At 45.7% G+C, this 18,789-nt stretch overlaps 1 protein-coding gene across 1 annotated transcript in view; it reads left to right on the top strand.

The window, feature by feature from the left end:
- The window catches only part of LOC132585434 (uncharacterized), a 52,615-nt gene that overhangs the window by 5,392 nt on the left and 28,434 nt on the right, over positions 1-18,789 (top strand). Inside the window, 4 exon segments of the mRNA XM_060257325.1 lie at positions 1,157-1,306; positions 6,350-6,510; positions 11,565-11,738; positions 15,788-15,935. Of these exon segments, the coding sequence (XP_060113308.1) occupies positions 1,157-1,306; positions 6,350-6,510; positions 11,565-11,738; positions 15,788-15,935 (633 nt within the window).

Genomic DNA, 18,789 nt, shown 5'->3' with positions numbered 1-18,789 from the left:
GCTTTCCTCCTAAGGACCTTCCTCCAAATTAAGTGGCTCTTCTTCTGGAGCAACAGCCACTGAAGTTGGACAAAGCCTCCTTAGACTGGAGGAAGGCTTTGTGGAGAAGGGTTGGATCCACCACAGGAGGTGTTGGCTACGATCATAGACAGTTTCAAGAGGGGATTGGATAAGCATATGAAGCAGAGGTCCATCAGTAGCTGTTAGCCACAGGGTATAGATGGAACTCTCTGTCTGGGGCAGTGATGCTCTGCATTCTTGGTGCTGGGGGGGGGCACAGTGGGAGGGCTTCTAGCCCCACTGGTGGACCTCCTGATGGCACCTGGGGTTTTTTGGCCACTGTGTGACACAGAGTGTTGGACTGGATGGGCCATTGGTCTGCTCCAACATGGCTTCTCTTTTGTTCTTATGTAAGCCATCCTTCACTGTGGTTGCATATGCACAGGGCTTTTTTTGTAGCAGGGACTCCTTTGCATATTAGGCCACGCACCCCTGATGTAGCCAATCCTCCAAGAGCTTACAGGGCTCTTCTTACAGCAGCAGGGACTCCTTTGCATATTAGGCCACATCCCCTTGATGTAGGCAATCCTCCAAGAGCTTCCAGGGCTCTTCTTACAGGGTCTCCTGTAAGCTCTTGGAGGATTGGCTACATCAGGGAGGTGTGGCCTAATATGCAAAGGAGTTCCTGCTACAAAAAAAGTCCTGCGTGTGCATCTGTAAAGAGCTCGCATAGAGACACAATGCACATCTTCATCCTGAGTCCCCTCCACCTTGCAGAACTCCTTTTAGGCACCTCCTGGGTTTTGTAAATACAAACCCCAAAGGGTCCTGCCAGTTCTTGAAACCAGCCCTTTGCTTCCAGAGCCAGTTTGGTGTAGTGGTTAAGTGCACGGACTCTTATCTGGGAGTACTGGGTTTGATTCCACACTCCTCCACATACACCTACTGATGTGACCTTGGGCCAGCCACAAGATCTCTCAAGGCTGTTCTGTTCAAGAGCAGTTCTGGCAGAGCTCTCTCAGCTCCACCCACCTCACGGGGTGTTTGCAGTGGGGAGGGGAAGGAAAAGGAGATTTGTAAGCTGTTCTGAGACTCCTTTGATTAGTGAAGGGCAGGGTATAAATACAATCTCCTTCTCCTCCTTTTCTTCTTCCAGGAGTTCTTTTTTCTCACGGTGAGAACTGGAAGGTGATGCGGCGGTTTATGTTAACCACGTTGCGTGACTACGGAATGGGCAAGAGGACCATAGAGGACAAGATTGTGGAAGAATGCCATTTCCTAAAACAGAATTTTGAATCCTACAAAGGTGGGTCGGTGTTGCCTTTTGTGCTCTAACAACTTATCTACAAACTAGAGTAGAAGTTGATTTTTGTAATGATTTACTGTCGTGTCTTTTCCCAAAGGACTGTAATTTGAGGACATGGACAATTGCTTTGTGCATGTTGACTTCTAGAATGAGAGTTCCCAGAATTCCCTGGAGAGACAGAATTAACATTTAACCTGCTTTCTGCCTTTAGTATGTAGGAGCAGAGACTCAGCGGAAAAGCCTCAGTTTTGCATGCAGAAAGTCCAAGGTCCTGGAAACTCTTATTTGTTTTAACAATTTATTAATAACATACGGTTACAATGTTTAGTTATATCTTTTCTATCCCTAAACCATATGATATTTTCAATCCCCCCTCCCTCCATTATTAGACTTACCCCAAAGTTATATATTTAAATCCAAATATAAAGGTAACCCTGACCCATCGAAATACAATGTCTTTTTCTTCTCATTCATATTAAAAAATTGTCCAATGTCTTTTTTATGTTCCACTCTAACTCTATATATTTCTTAAATTTCTTCCACTCCTTTTTAAACACTTCCAAATCATAGTCTCTCAAAGTTCTTGTTAATTTATCCATCTCGCTCCACGATAAGACTTTCACAATCCAATCCCATTTCTCTGGTATTTTTTCTTGTTTCCACAGCTGCGCATACAATGTCCTAGCAGCTGAGAGCGGATACCAAATTAAAGTCCTATCTTCTTTTGGAAATTTTTCTATTTGTAATCCTAGCAGAAAAGTCTCTGCAACTCTCTTGAAGTCATAACCCAAAATTTTAGACATTTCTTGCTGTATCATCCCCCAAAAGTTTTTTGCTTTTTCACAAGTCTACCACATATGAAAAAAGAACCCTCATGATGCTTGCATTTCCAACATCTGTCTGACATCTTTTTACTCATCTTTGCCAGTTTCTTCGGAGTCATATACCACCTATACATCATTTTAAAACAGTTCTCCTTGATATTCTGACATGTTGATATCTTCATCGAGTTCTTCCAAAGGTACTCCCAGGTGTCCATTTGAATTTCTCTGTTTATATTGATTGCCCATTTAACCATTTGAGATTTTACTACTTCCTCTTCTGTAGACCATTTCAATAATAATTTATATACTTTTGATATTAATTTTTCATTGTCTCCAAGCAGAACCTTTTCAAATTCTGTTTGCTCACGTCTAATTCCATCAGAAACTCTTATTGAAAGGAGCAGGTAGTACACGATGTGAAAGACGTTGAGACCCTGGAGAACCACAGCCAGTCGGAGCAGACAATCCTGATCTTAATGGACTGATGGTCTGTTTCAGTATAAGGCAGATCCAAGAACTTACGTAATTTTTAAAAAGGTAAAAGAAAGGTCCCCTGTGCAAGCACCAGTTGTTTCCGACTCTGGGGTGACGTCGCATCACGATGTTTTCACGGCAGACTTTTTACGGGGTGGTTTGCCATTGCCTTCCCCAGTCCTCTTCACTTCCCCCACAGCAAGCTGGGGACTCATTTAACCAACCTCGGAAGGATGGAAGGCGGAGTCAACCTTGAGCCAGCTACCTGAACCCAGCTTCTGCCGGGATCGAACTCAGGTTGTGAGCAGAGAGCTCAGACTGCAGTGCTGCAGCGTTACCACTCTGCGCCACCGGGCTCCTTGCTGTGGTGCCACCCCTCTCAATAGTTGTAGACTGGGACCCTGGAAAAAATTATTTGTATTTGTATTTATTTTAATTGACTTATACTCCACCCTTTCCTGCGAACGGGCTCAGAGTGAAGAACAACATAATTTACACCACAATCAATACAAACATATTAGAACCATGAAGACAACATAATAAAACCATTAAAACAAGATTATGACAGCATAGGCGGCAGTACTGATTGCCTTCCCCATTCAACTATACTTCCCCCTCAGCAAGGTACTCGTTTTACCGACCTCGGAAGGATGGAAGATTGAGTCCACCTTGAGCGGCTACCTGAACACAGCTTCCGCCGGGATCGAACTCAGATCATGAGCAGAGAGCTGCTTTACCACTTTATGCCATGGGGATCTGCAATTTTAAATACTGTGGTTTTCACATTAGTGCTTATCTCTATTTCAGCTACATGTGTATGTCCAGGAGAAGTTCTTAAACCATTCTGGTCCTTACTAGCATTTCTTAGTCAAAACAGCCCCAACTATAGCATAGTTCTACAAAGTACTTAGCATCAGCTAAGGATGGGCACGGACCTAAAAAAGGGTGGCTCGGTTCAGGGTTCAGAGCAGCCCACAAACTGAACCCCAAGCTGATCCAAATAGGCCCCACTCGAACTGAGTCAGTCTGTAGGGTTGCCGGGTGCAATTCAGAAAATATATGGGGACTTTGGGGATGGAGCCAGGAGACTTTACCATTCCCTAAAATAAATAAATAAATAAAAATACAGCAGTGCCGATTCCCTAAATACAGTCTTCATTTCCTCATTCCCCAGCAGCTAAACTTCCACTAAATGGAAGTGAACACACACTTTCTCACAAAGCAGCCAAAATAAACACAGTTAGCAAGCACACATTTTTGTAATCTCACTGGGGCAATTTACTCACACTGCTGAATATAACCATCTGCTGTATTTCAACCAACTACTTCAGAATAATAGGAAAATGAAAGAACAGGCTAGGGGGTGGAGTTTTCCTCCACATAAACAACTGAGGACTGAATATGTATGGTCTCCCTGAAACTTTCTTGCCAAGATTTCTTGCAGACACACATTCAGAAACACAAAAGCTTGCAAGCCTCTTCTAAACCTGCTTAGGCTTGAAGAAACATGGTGGCTGTTGGGGAGGGGAGGAGCCTGAAAAAATGGCTAGCAGCCATTTAACCGTTAGGTTTTGCCAGGGCTATTTTTAGTGGGAACGCACAGGAATGCAATTCCAGCTGGCTTGGTGTCAAGGGGTGTGACCTAATATGCAAATGAGTTCAAAAAGCCCCGTGTGGAACAATGGCGGTGCCAGGAGGTGTGGCTTAATATGCAAATGAGTTCCTGCTGGGCTTTTCTACCAAAAAAGCCCTGGGTTTTGCTCCGCTATGCTTTGAAGAGAGGGGAGCAAAACCAAAGGTTCAATGAATCACAGCCATTACAACGTAACAGCTGAATGGCAGACCCACTCAGCTGTTAGGTTTAAATGGGTGGTCCAGAACAGACAAACCTTACAAAAGTTCCTGACCTCCAGTCCAAACCAACTCAAGTTTGGCCTGGATTTTGGGTTGTGAGCCAGTTTGTGCCCATTCCTAGAATCAGCAGCACGGATCCCTTTTGTATTCCCTCCTCCTTTTCAGAAAGATGGAGAAATCTCAAAACTTAACAGACTCCCAGAATAGCTGGTCCTTCCTGTTTTAAGTAGATAACTGGCTGTGCAGCATACAAATTGGGGGGCCCTGTGCAGTCACAAAATCCGCCAAAACGTCTGGCTGCACAAAGGACTGATTGTCTACGCCACAAGACAACGACAACAAAACATTCCCTCTCTTACTTCACTCTGATCAATATTTTGGTTGTCAAAATTTCAGGAGGTGGGTTGGAGAATGAGTATTCATATGCCAGTTCTTGGGGGTGAGTGGGGGTTAACAAACCAAAGGCTTGCCAAAAACGTGGGAGGCTGGAAAATCCAAGTCAGTGTCAAAGCTATGGAGGTGTTTTGGGAGAACAAGGGAAAACTGAAGCAGAACTCACCATGGGTGCTATCACACGGGGAAATTGGTGCGATATTACCTTCGCTCTAAAAATTACCTTGGTCTGTTTCTGGGCTATCAGACAGCCACTGTTGAAGAGGCAGAGTCACAACAGAGGTCCGTGGTTGGCCATTCAAACTGATAGCGCACCTCAACCATGGACTTGCCACTGAAAGAATTTTTTTTAAGTCCCCCCGGTGTGTGCACTCAAGCAGAGAAGCGCACAAGCACTCCTAAGAGCAATGTTGGGGTAGGGTGTGGGGGGGACAAACGTGCCGGAAACGTCTTGGTATGATCACACTGTCGGAGCAAGAATCTATCTGCACCCAGGTTGACAGCTCTGCTTTGACAGCTGGTGATCTAGCAGGCATGCTAGGTCACAGTGACCTTATCAGCAGGCTGGTATGAGCCGGCTGAAGACAAGTGAGGACACCTGCTCTGTCAGCATGACACGGCACAGCCAGGATTGGCTGACTGAACTATAAGTAGACTGTGTGTGCATTGCACCGGTCTCTCTTTGAGAGTTGGCTGGCTGGCGGAGCACTTTGCCTGTGTAATCAATATATTGGGACTGCACTAGTGAGCACTTACTGTATACTCTGTAAATACACTACTTTGGCACTAGCTGCAAGTGTCTGGATGATTTCTTTCCTGGAGCTCTGTGTCGGGCACGTCACGAAGCTCACTCTGCTAACTACCGCACCGACACACACTGCTCTTCTGCTTATGAGTCAGTTTGGTGGAGTGGTTAAGTGCTCGGACTCTTATCTGGGAGAACCAGGTTTGATTCCCCACTTCTCCACTTGCACCTGCTGGAATGGCCTTGGGTCAGCCAGAGCTCTGGCAGGAGTTGTCCTTGAAAGGGCAGCTTCTGGGAGAGCCCTCTCAGCCCCACCCACCTCACAGGATGTCTTTTGTGAGGGGAGAAGATATAGGAGACTGTAAACCACTCTGAGTCTCTGATTGAGAGAGAAGGGCGGGGTGTAAATCTGCAGTCTTTTTCTTCTTCATGCTTGGGTGTTTAGCCAGCCAGCCAGCCAGCCAATATGTGAGCTAAATGCAATTCAGGAGGAAACTACGGAGAAGATCCAGGTAGCTTTTTAATCTGGATAGGAGGCGTCTGGAGACAAGGTGAGAACGGCTCAGAGGGCAGACGTGCTCGTGCGATGGTGCACATTTAATCCGAATGGGAGACGTAGCTAGGTTGGGCAAATCTCTTGGTTAGGCCAAACCCTAACCCTAACACCTTTTCTGTTCTTGGCAAGTTAGCATCAAAGCAAAAACGAAGCTCTTTCCAAAATAAACGCTGGCTCTTTTTGAAATTCATTTTTAGGAAAACCGCTTGAGACCACTGTAATCATGAACGCTGCCGTTGCCAATATTATAGTGTCCATATTACTTGGCAAGCGATACGAATACAAAGATCCAACCTTTGTAAGACTCCTGAACATAGTCAATGAAAATATCCGGCTTGCTGGAACTCCCTCAATCACGGTAATCCTTTATAATTGGTAAAATAATATATATATATTAATTCTGCTGCATGAAATGCTGGCAGGCTACGTGATTTGCCTTGAATTGCTGGCTCACTAGCCAAAAAGACAAGAAAATGGTTGGATGACTAGGGTGGGATCTTTTAAAAACCCCTGGACCAAGGAAGGCCAGACTGAAAACAAGGAGGGAGCAAGCCTTCTCAACAATGGCTCCCCAATGGTGGAATCAGCTACCAGAGGAGGTGCGAGCCCTAAATCAGTTTCGCAGGGCTTGCAAAACCGTCCTCTTTCAACTTGCTTTTAAAATGGAACCCAGGTAATGACATCTAGCCATCCTATACATATATCGAACTGTAGCACCGTAATCTATAATCTATAATGGTTTTAATTGTTTTATTTAACTTAATTTATGAATGTAACTTAACTATATTTTAACTGTCTTTTATAGTAATGATTGTATTTTACTGTAATCATGGTATACACCATGTCCTGTGCGCCGCCCTGAGCCTGCCTTGGCGGGGGAGGGCAGGATATAAAAATAAATTTATTATTATTATTATTATTATTATTATTATTATTATTATTATTATTATTATTATTATTATTATTATGTTACAAAACTGATTCAAAAATATGAAGGAAAACAGCATGGTACAGACCTCCAAAAACAGGGGTGTCAAACTCATTTGTTATGAGGGCCGGATCTGACATTAATGAGAATTTGTCGGGAGATGCTGGGCCGGGCCATATGTATACCTATTTAGCAAGTATTTAAGCTTTATAAAGGACACAGACAAACACAAACATTAGCACTTATTTGTCTTAAAGGTGCTTGCTTTGTATTTCTTCCATGGGATCCAGGAAACTGGGCAAAGGAAGCTCTGGCTCTTTCCTTCCTTCCCCAAGGGACCAGGAGGGGAAGGAGCCTCAGACAATAGAAGGAAGAGAGGCTTAGCTCAGTAGCTCTGCTGTGCAATTGCAATAGCTTGGTAAAGCAAGCTTTTCCTCCCCCCCCCTTCCTCCCCAAGAGAGGAGCCTCAGCCAATGCAGAAAATGGAGGTTTTGCTCTGTAGCTCCTGTGCAACTGAGCAAGCCTTGCAAAGCAAACTGTTACACAGAAGGAAGCAAGAGAAAGGGAGAAGGAAGCGGATGACAGTCAGTTGCTCGGAGGCCTGATAGGAGCCCTCCGGGGGCCTGATTCAGCCCCCAGACCAGATGTTTGATACCCCTGTCCATTTCTGTTCAAAAGTTGGAAGTTGCAGATGGGATCAATGATAGCTCCCATGGGGTTCAGGCTAGAGACTGGGGACAGGGATTTGGGGTGTGCATGCCCCCAAAAGCTCACATCTTGAATAAAACCTCAATGGTCTTAAAGGTACCACGGGACTCTAAATTTGTTCTACTCATTGATGGTGTGACATCATTTCTGGGCCAAACGCACCCCAGTAATTGACCCAACAGAAACTCTATGCTTTTTCCATTGAATTTGTGCTGAATTACAGAGAAGAGTTACATCACTCTCGGTCCTCTCCAGAAATGATACTACGCAACTGAGAGGGTGGCAATTTTTGTATGATTCTCCCACTTGCCGGAAGGCCCAGCTCTAGGGGTTTCTGTGCCCCAGACCGAACCCCACTCCTCCGCCCCCCCAGTGGTATATTCGTGCGCACTTTGTGCATGTGCCCCAATGACATCACCGATGATGTCATTGTTTTGTTCCCCAACTTTGCCGAGGCTACCCGAACCTCAGGAAGCCTTGGCAAAGCCCAGAAGGCAGTGGGCATGCTCAGAGCCAGGCTCTGAGCAGGCTTGCTGCCACGCCCCCCAACTTCGCCAAGGCATCCCGAGCCTCGGGAAGCCTTGGAGAAATCAGGATGGTAGCGGGCACGGGGCGTAAGGAGAGGGGGTGCCTTGTGGTGACCCTAAGCCAGGTGGCAACCTTGGTGGCTGCCTACTTGTCCTACTCCCACGTGCCAGCCCTGCCTGCTGGTTTACCAAGTAGTGGTAGGTTCAGGAGCTTCCTGCAGAAGATGTTCCTCTGTAGCAGAAGACCTGGAAAACATAGCTCAGACCCAGAACATGGAGTAATCCACATCAACCTTTGTTCTGTACAGCCAAGAGAGGCACTAGTCCCATCTACCTTGTGCCACAGCTCCCATCTCAAGATGGCCAGGTAAGGAAGCAACACTCAGTTTGGAGGGACCCTATGAGTTGCTGGTAGCAGCTGACTGAAGGGTCTAGTAAGACCTATATGACCCCACCACCACCCTATCACCCTACACAACCTCTGTCAGTCTGAGAGATGCAGGTGGGTTCAGCAGTCACACGTTTGCCACTCATTGGGTGATACCACAACAAAAAATGCAAGCTAGTGACCAATTTACTAAGAAGTATATAGAAACCGGTCCAATTGTCCAGTCATGTACATTCAAGTCCCAAAGTAGTGTGGTGACAAGCCAACCGATTAAGTACTTGTTTGGTGTAGTGGTGTAGCCAGTTTGGTGTAGTGGTTAAGTGTGCGGACTCTTATCTGGGAGAACTGGGTTTGATTCCCCACTCCTCCACTTGCACCTGCTGAAATGGCCTTGGGTCAGCCATAACTCTGGCACAGGTTGTCCTTGAAAGGGCAGCTGCTGTGAGAGCCCTCTCCAGCCCCACCCACCTCACAGGGTGTCTGTTGTGGGGGAGGAAGGTAAAGGAGATTGTGAGCCGCTCTGAGACTCCTCGGAGTGGAGGGCGGGATATAAATCCAATATCTTCTTCTTCATCTTCTTGTTTCTTTCCAGTCTTCATCAGACCTGGGACCAATATTGATTCAATTATATAGATCCTTTACACAAGAAAAAATAATATAGATAAAATTATGGAGCAGAGGTCCATCAGTGGCTATTAGCCACAGCGTGTATGTGTGTGTGTATATATATATATATATATATATATATATATATATATATATATATATATATATATATATATATATATATATATATATATAATTTTTGCCCACTCTGTGACACAGAGTGTTGGACTGGATGGGCCATTGGCCTGATCCAACATGGCTTCTCTTATGTTCTTATGTGACACAGAGTGTTGGACTGGATGGGCCATTGGCCTGATCCAACATGGCTTCTCTTATGTTCTTATGTGACACAGAGTGTTGGACTGGATGGGCCATTGGCCTGATCCAACATGGCTTCTCTTATGTTCTTATGTGACACAGAATGTTGGACTGGATGGGCCATTGGCCTGATCCAACATGGCTTCTCTTATGCTCTTATGTGACACAGAGTGTTGGACTGGAGGGGCCACTGGCCTGATCCAACAGGGCTTCTCTTATGTTCTTATGTGACACAGAGTGTTGGACTGGATGGGCCACTGGCCTGATCCAACATGGCTTCTCTTATGTTCTTATGTGACACAGAGTGTTGGACTGGATGGGCCATTGGCCTGATCCAACATGGCTTCTCTTATGTTCTTATGTGACACAGAGTGTTGGACTGGATGGGCCATTGGCCTGATCCAACGTGGCTTCTCTTATGTTCTTATGTGACACAGAGTGTTGGACTGGATGGGCCATTGGCCTGATCCAACGTGGCTTCTCTTATGTTCTTATGTGACACAGAGTGTTGGACTGGATGGGCCATTGGCCTGATCCAACGTGGCTTCTCTTATGTTCTTATGTGACACAGAGTGTTGGACTGGATGGGCCATTGGCCTGATCCAACGTGGCTTCTCTTATGTTCTTATGTGACACAGAGTGTTGGACTGGATGGGCCATTGGCCTGATCCAACATGGCTTCTCTTATGTTCTTAAGAAGCCACATACTGAGCTGTAGCCGATGTGAAATTGCTTCTGGAGACACTCTGCGTCTCTTTTTTTAAAAAAAATTGTGTAAAGAATCTATATAATTGAATCAATACTGGTCCCAGGTCTGATGAAGACTGGAAAGAAACAAGTACTTAATCGATTGGCTTGTCACTACACTACTTTGGGACTTGACTGTACATGATTGGACAATTGGACCGGTTTCTATATACTTCTTAGTAAACTGGTCACTAGCTTGCATTTTTTTGTTGTGTTATCCATTATAGTGACCTCTCTCAGATTGTATTCTACTCATTGGGTGATAACGTGCGGGCATTTAACGGCAGATGGGAGGCGTTTCAAATTGGTCCCAAAAGAGCAGTCCCAAACCTTCCACACGGATCCCAGTGAGGCAGCCCCATCTTATCTGAGAGGCAGCTCTGCTTGTTCATGTAGGGAGGCGCTTCAAAAACTGGACTGCATTTTTTCCCTCCCCCAATGAGTCAAGCGCTTGTGTGCTCATGTGCTCAAGCACTCTGCGTAGTTTTCACAGGCAAAAAAGCTTGATGTGCCTTGAGGCAGCTTGGCGCTTTCACACACCAAGGTGCCTCGCTTCCGCCCTTCTGCTTCCAGACAGTGGGAAGGTGACTGGCGGTTGGCTTAAAAATTAAATACGACTTCATAAGTGGTAGCTTTTTGAGCCACAATCTGGAGGCTGGAGGACAGGGTGAGTTCAGGATGAGGGCGGGCAGCAGATGTTTGCGTGTGGAAGGGTTTTTTCTGGTTGCTATCTATCTATTTATTTATTCGAGATTGGCCCAAAGTGCTGGTCTGTAAGCAGCCATCTTGTCCCTTTTTATTTTTTCAAGACCTTTTATCCTTTTACACATAAGGCTCCCACTCTTTCTCAGAGACTCTGCCAGGGAGTCTTGTTTCCTATCCAACTGCCCCTTACCCAGATATTTCCATGAGGTATTGAGTTAAGGAACCAAATACTGTTTCGCAGATATGTGGGCCAAGGCCCAGTTGGTTTGTGTGGCAGTTTCGTCCCTTGACATGATTTCCTGTCAGTTGACAAAAAGGAACAAAAAGGAATTAACTTTTATTCAAAACTTTAACGGACGCTGGATTGTTATAGGCAGAGTAAGCAAAGATATTTTAATTCAAAGTGCTTTGAGTCAGCTTAAAGTGCATCATTTAGCCTTTTTTTTTTTAAAAAAAAATTCTCTTCTCATATGTTATTTTTGTAGCTGTACAACATGTTCCCTGCTTTGGGTTTTCTTTCTGGAGGTCGCAAGACAATCCTTCAGAACAGGGAAGAGATGCACGCCTTCATCCAGGCCACCTTCATAGAACACCTCAAAGAACTGGACGTGAACGACCAAAGGAGTTTTATTGATTCTTTTCTAATCCGACAGCAAGAGGTAACAAAGTTTTTAAAACATGCCGATAATCACAGATGAACTTTTTTAAGTTTTAAAAATAAATCTGTGTGTGAATGCACTGCAAGGAGATAAGCTGTAGAAGAGAACTGGAGTTTCCCTTAGCAATCCTTACTGTTATTGGAACAATATGTTGTTGGAACTGTCTTGGTAGAGAGATACACGTTACATGCAGGCCTGAAAGTAAATTCTGCAAATTTGACAGATCTGGTGGATGTTTGAGGAGAAAAGACTCTAGTTCTTCTCCACCTTTCTTCCTGCTTTCTCTTCCATACTTTTATCCTTTGCCTTATCTATTTGCTAAGAGCCCTGTGGCGCAGAGTGGTAAAGCTGCAGTACTGCAGTCCAAAGCTCTGGTCACGACCTGAGTTCGATACCAGCTGAAGTTGGGTTCAGGTAGCCGGCGCGAGGTTGACTCAGCCTTCCATCCTTCCGAGGTCGGTAAAATGAGTACCCAGCTTGCTGGAGGGAAAGTGTAGATGGCTGGGGAAGGCAATGGCAAACCACCCCATAAAAAAGTCTGCCATGAAAACATTGTGATGCGACGTCACCCCAGAGTCGGAAATGACTGGTGCTTGCAGTTACCTTATTTATTTGCTTTCCCCCTTACTGTCAGAGTTTCTCACCTCTAGGTGGAATCTCACTGAGATCTCACTGAATTACAACTGACAGAACATCAGTTCCCCTGGAGAAAATGGCTGCTTTGGAGGGTAAAGTCTACATAGTATTGTTCCTTACAGGGATCCTTCCCCTCCTCAGCCCTGCCCTCCCTCCCCCCCCCCCCCAATCTCCAGTTATTTGACAGCCCTGCGTTTGTAACTGGATAGTCACTTCCACACTCCCTGCAGCACCAGTAGCTCCCAGGGTAACCTTCGGCCAGTCATACAATGGGCGCCGAGCAAAAAGGCCTCTTAAGAAAACCAGCCTCACAAAATAACACACAATGCAAATATCTATGAAAAGTAGAAAATCACTTATTAAGATAAGGAAAGGAAAAGGAAAGGTCCCCTCTGCAAGCACCAGTCGTTTCCGATTCTGGGGTGACGTTGCTTTCATAATGTTTTCACGGCAGACTTTTTACGGGGTGGTTTGCCATTGCCTTCCCCAGCCATCTACATTTTCCCCTCAGCAAGCTAGGTACTCATTTTACCGACCTCAGAAGGATGGAAGGCTGAGTCAACCTCGAGCAAGCTACCTGAAAACCCAGCTTCAGCCAGGGATCGAACTCAGGTCGTGAGCAGAGCTTAGGACTGCAGTACTGCAGCTTTAACACTCTGCACCACAGGGTTCTTATTAAGAGAAATGCGTATACTTAGAAACAAGAATGTCTGTTCCTCCTGTGCCCAATGTCTTTAAACAAGCAATCAATGTGAATTCTCCAAATGGAAGGGCAATGGAGGCAATGTCTAAGGAAGTGTTCTCACAGGAGTCCAGTGCTCCAATATGAAATATTTCCACAACAGCTTGGCAATGTTAATTATGCGACGAGGTTGTACTGGAAGCCTCGTTTCACTTGGGCTTCAACGAGCTGCCTATAAAAAAAATACTTATGACAATGTTATACAATAGCAAATACAACTAAACCTGGGAAACATAGGCATGTTTCAAACATACCTTCAAACAAGTACATTCCAGAACAGTTCAAACAAAACACAAGTGCTTCAGTCTGTTCACATCCACATTCATTGTAATGTTACTTCCTCCTCCCAGTCACATGGCTATATACTCCCAGGTGCGATACATTACAGAGTTCCTTAAAGTGAAATAAATCAAATCTACAGCATTTCCACTTCAAGATGCGGTACAGAGGACTGCTAAGTACAACCAAACAGATTTTTCCATTTTTTCCCAATTTTACATTTTTACATTTTGCAGAAAGCAAAACAAGCACCAATCGCTGTTCAGCCCCACTGGCATTAAAGTATGAAGTTTAAAGATCCACCTAATTTCTTGTCACATCAGTAGGTGCAAGTGGGGGAGTGGAGAATCAAACCCGGTTCTCCCAGATAAGAGAGCTATGGCTGACCCAAGGCCATTCCAGCAGCTGCAAGTGGAAGAGAAGGGAATCAAACCCGGTTCTCCCAGATAAGAGAGCTCTGGCTGACCCAAGGCCATTCCAGCAGCTGTAAGTGGAGGAGTGGGGAATCAAACCCGGTTCTCCCAGATAAGAGAGCTATGGCTGACCCAAGGCCATTCCAGCAGGTGCAAGTGGAGGAGTGGGGAATCAAGCCCGGTTCTCCCAGATAAGAGAGCTCTGGCTGACCCAAGGCCATTCCAGCAGCTGCAAGTGGAGGAGTGGGGAATCAAACCCGGTTCTCCCAGATAAGAGTCCGCACACTTCACCACTACACCAAACTGGCTCTCTATTAGAGCTATGGCTGACCCAAGGCCATTCCAGCAGCTGCAAGTGGAGGAGTGGGGAATCAAACCCGGTTCTCCCAGATAAGAGTCTGCACACTTCACCACTACACCAAACTGGCTCTCTATTAGAGCTATGGCTGACCCAAGGCCATTCCAACAGCTGCAAGTGGATGAGTGGGGAATCAAACCCGGTTCTCCCAGATAAGAGTCCGCGCACTTAACCACTAAGAGCAGGCCTTTATCGTTTCTATCAGCCAATAATCTTGCAACTTGATTCTGACCACCTGGTACTGGAATAGTTTTGGTCCCCACAGAGACCACATTGCAGTAATCTAACCTGGATATGATCTGATCACAGATCATGCTTCTTTTTTGGGGATGTAAGTGGTTCACCAACCAAAATTAGTCAGAAATGCTGCATGTCACAATTTATACCTCTGAAGGAGTATCCCTCTGAAGGAGGAGATACGATAGCATTCCCAATCTATGGACTCTTTCTAAGTGCAAATTGCCCATTCATGGGAAGGGTCTTCAGATGGAGAGGAACCCACATCTAGAAGAAGCTGAATCCTCAATTAGCAGTATTGTCATCCAACTGCAACTCATATTTATTGGAACTGTTGTTCAGTTGTTGGTCCTCAACCAACCTGGTAAGAACTAGAGTTGGGTGTTGTCAACATATTGATGATGGATGCTTGGACATCCCCACTCATTGGTTTCATACAGACGATGAAGAAGCTTGTGAGACCCCATAGCAAGCAGCTGTTACCCAGTGCTACTTTCCGATTCTGGTCTTCTAAGCAGAACTGTAACTATTGGAATGCCAGTACATATGAACATATGAAGCTGCCTTATACTGAATCAGACCCTTGGTCCATCAAAGTCAGTATTGTCTTCTCAGACTGGCAGCGGCTCTCCAGGGTCTCAAGCTTGGACCCTTTTTTGGAGATGCCAGGGATTGAACCTTGGAGATGCCAGGGATTGAACCTGGGACCTTCTGCTTCCCAAGCAGATGCTCTACCACTGAGCCACCGTCCCTCCCTAGTACAAGGGTCTTCTTGTTTGGGGTGCCGAAAATTTAGGATTCTTTCCCAAGGGAGATTTTCGTCTCTCCGTGTCATTGTCCCCTGTCGGTCTTCATTTTGTTTGACATACCCCCGGTAAACTCTTACTAGCCTTCCTCCCTGGTTATGTTCCCTTGGGATCAATATTGCTTAGCCAGCCTGGCAGCAGCTGATCAAAAGCAGAGAAACATAAATTTGACTAAATAATCCAGATCTAATCTGTCTAAAACAGGGGTGGCCAAACTGTGGCTCTTTCACACGTGTTTTGTGGCTCTCGAAGCCCCCACTGCCCCGTCGGCCAGCTTGGAAGAGGCATTTCTCTCTTTACATCACATCTCCGACTCAAGCCTGTTGGCAGCTTGGAAAATGGACGTAAAGTTAACTTTGCTTTCTTCCCATTTCTCCCTCCCTCCCTCCCTTATCTCAAACATCTGATGTTCATGTCTTGTGGCTCTCAAACATCTGATGTTTATTCTGCGTGGCTCTTAAGGTAAGGAAGTTTGGCCACCCCGGTCTATACCGACAGAACAGATAAGTCTTATTTTGATATGCACATTACTTATGTGATCTTTTAGTTTAAATAATTTCTTCTCTCTTATCTCCTAGGAGAAGAACAAGAACCAGATGAATGATTTTTTTCATAACGAGAACTTAAAGGTTTCTGTGGCGAACTTATTTGCTGCTGGCATGGAGACCACGTCAACCACCTTGCGTTGGGGCTTATTGTTGATGATCAAGTACCCTGAAGTTCAGAGTAAGCCCTTTCCATTGGGTAGTATCCATTATTCTAAGACAGGGGAGGCCAAACTGTGACGTTGGAGTCACATGTGGCTCTTTTTTGAAGCCCCCACCGCCCCATTGGCTGGCTTGGAGAAGGCATTACTCTCTTTAAATCACTTCTCCAAACCAAGCCAGCTGGAGGCTTGGAGAATGCATTTAAAGTTGCTTTCTTTCCACCTCTATTTTCCTTCCTTCCAACATTCATGTCTCACAACTCTTACATTAAACAATTTTGGCCACCCCTGTCCAAAGATACCAGGATTCTACTAACACTTAGTGGTGAGAATGTAAAGAAATCTCAGGTTTTCATTGGAAGTTACTTGAGTGAGGGAGAACAGGAAGCACCAGTGAGTTATACTTCCTGTTCTCTCCCCCCCAGCTGGTATACTGCTGAAAGCAGAAGCGGTTATGAACGGTCAAGTTTTCAGCCTCTCAGGTCATCTCTCTCACTCTCAGAGTCATCCACAGACACGGTAGCCGAACCCCATTTAGTCACAAGACCTCACACAGAGCTGTTGGAGTTGGAGACTCAAAGACTGTTCTATTCACACTCTGCCACCATGTATTCATATTGTGACTGATTTCTCACTACTGGTCGCTCTGCCCCTGGGCTTCTGCTTTCCCTGGCTCAAGCAATCAATTCTCCACTAGTTTCTGCGTGGGTGCATTTTGATCCACAGCTCCCTCCAATTTCCCTCACAGCTTCTGGATCTCCAAAAGAAACAAAATCAGGGATCCGCGAAGGAAATTGAAGGGAGGTGAGGATCAAAATGCGCCCGTGCAGCAAAAGGTGGGGAATTGATCATTTCATCTAGGGAAAGACTAGGGACAGAACAACCGCTAGTGGAAATCAGGCTGTATTTATATTTAGTTATGTGCATGAGTGTGTTTCTTTCCCTTTCTAGCCCACGGAGTTAAACAAAGCAAGACGTTAACTTTGATTGATAGTTCCAAATAGGCAGCCGTGTTGGGCTGAAGTAGTAGAACAAAATAGGAGTCGATTGCACCTTTAAGACCAACTTAGTTTTATTCAGAACATAAGCTTTCGTGTGCATGCACACCTCGTCTGAAGAAGTGTGCATGCACACGAAAGCTTACTTTCTGAATAAAACTAAGTTGGTCTTAAAGGCGCAATCGACTCCTATTTTGTTTGATTGATAGTATGAAAAAAAGTAAGGCAGAAGTCGTTTTGCTTCCATTAAGATTTTTAACTGTGGACCTAATACCATAATGGAGATCCTTTGGTTACAAACAGGACTGGATCTATGTGGTTTTTTTGGAGAGAGGCAAAATTAAAAAATGATGCCCCGTTATGGACCCATTCTACCTGAGCCCATAGAATAAAATGGGCTCTATACCCAATTTGGTACCTCTCCTCCAGTGGTACCTGGGACAGGTGCTCCCTCTGCTCCCCTCTAGATCCAGCCCTGATTACAAATTAATTATTTTCATCTGCCCTAAGTAGCTCTTCTCCTCAGTTTCACTCAGTCAGCTTTTGGCTTCCGGTGACCTAAGAATTAATGATCTCTAGAACATCCTATCATTGACAGTCTTGCTCAGGTTTTACAAAGCCAAAGGCTTTAGCTTCCTTTATTGAGTCAATCCATTTCCTGTTGCCTCTTCCAGAGCCAGTTTGGTGTGGTGGTTAAGTGTGCGGACTCTTATCTGGGAGAACCGGGTTTGATTCCCCACTCCTCCACTTGCACCTGCTGGAATGGCCTTGGGTTAGCCACAGCTCTCTCATCTGGGAGAACCGGGTTTGATTCCCCACTCCTCCACTTGCACCTGCTGGAATGGCGTTGGGTAGCCATAGCTCTCTTATCTGGGAGAACCGGGTTTGATTCCCCACTCCTCCACTTGCAGCTGCTGGAATGGCCTTGGGTCAGCCACAGCTCTCCTATCTGGGAGAACCGGGTTTGATTCCCTGCTCCTCCACTTGCAGCTGCTGGAATGGCCTTGGGTTAGCCACAGCTCTCTTATCTGGGAGAACCGGGTTTGATTCCCCACTCCTCCACTTGCACCTGCTGGAATGGCCTTGGGTTAGCCACAGCTCTCTTATCTGGGAGAACCGGGTTTGATTCCCCACTCCTCCACTTGCACCTGCTGGAATGGCGTTGGGTAGCCATAGCTCTCTTATCTGGGAGAACTGGGTTTGATTCCCTGCTCCTCCACTGGCAGCTGCTGGAGTGGCCTTGGGTCAGCCATAGCTCTCTTATCTGGGAGAACTGGGTTTGATTCCCCACTCCTCCACTTGCAGCTGCTGGAATGGCCTTGGGTCAGCCAGAGCTCTCTTATCTGGGAGAACCGGGTTTGATTCCCCACTCCTCCACTTGCAGCTGCTGGAATGGCCTTGGGTCAGCCAGAGCTCTGGCAGAGGTTGTCCTTGAAAGGGCAGCTGCTGTGAGAGCCCTCTCAGCCCCACCCACCTCACGGGGTGTCTGTTGTGAGGGAGGAAGGTGAAGGAGATTGTAAGCCGCTCTGAGTCTCTGAGATTGGGTGGAGGGCAGGGTATAAATCTGCAATTCTTCTTCCTCTTTTTCTGCTGCCTTCAACTTTTCCAGGCTCTTTCTCACAGAGTCTTGTCATGATGTGACCAAAGTATGAGTGCCTCAGCTTTAGGGTTGCCAAGTTCAATTTAAGAAATATCTGGGGACTTTGGGGGTGGAGCCAGGAGACTTTGGGGGTGGAGCCAGGAGACTTTGGGGGTGGAGCCAAGATCAAGCATATGTGACAAGCATAAATGAACTCCAAAGGGAGTTCTGGCCATCACATTTAAAGGCACGGCACACTTTTTAAAATGTCTTCCTTCCATAGGAAATGATGAAGGA

The sequence above is a fragment of the Heteronotia binoei genome, chromosome 1 (assembly GCF_032191835.1).
Source record: "Heteronotia binoei isolate CCM8104 ecotype False Entrance Well chromosome 1, APGP_CSIRO_Hbin_v1, whole genome shotgun sequence".
Taxonomy (NCBI): domain Eukaryota; kingdom Metazoa; phylum Chordata; class Lepidosauria; order Squamata; family Gekkonidae; genus Heteronotia; species Heteronotia binoei.
Note: the sequence above shows the minus strand (reverse complement) of the source record. Positions and strands in the feature narration are given on the sequence as shown.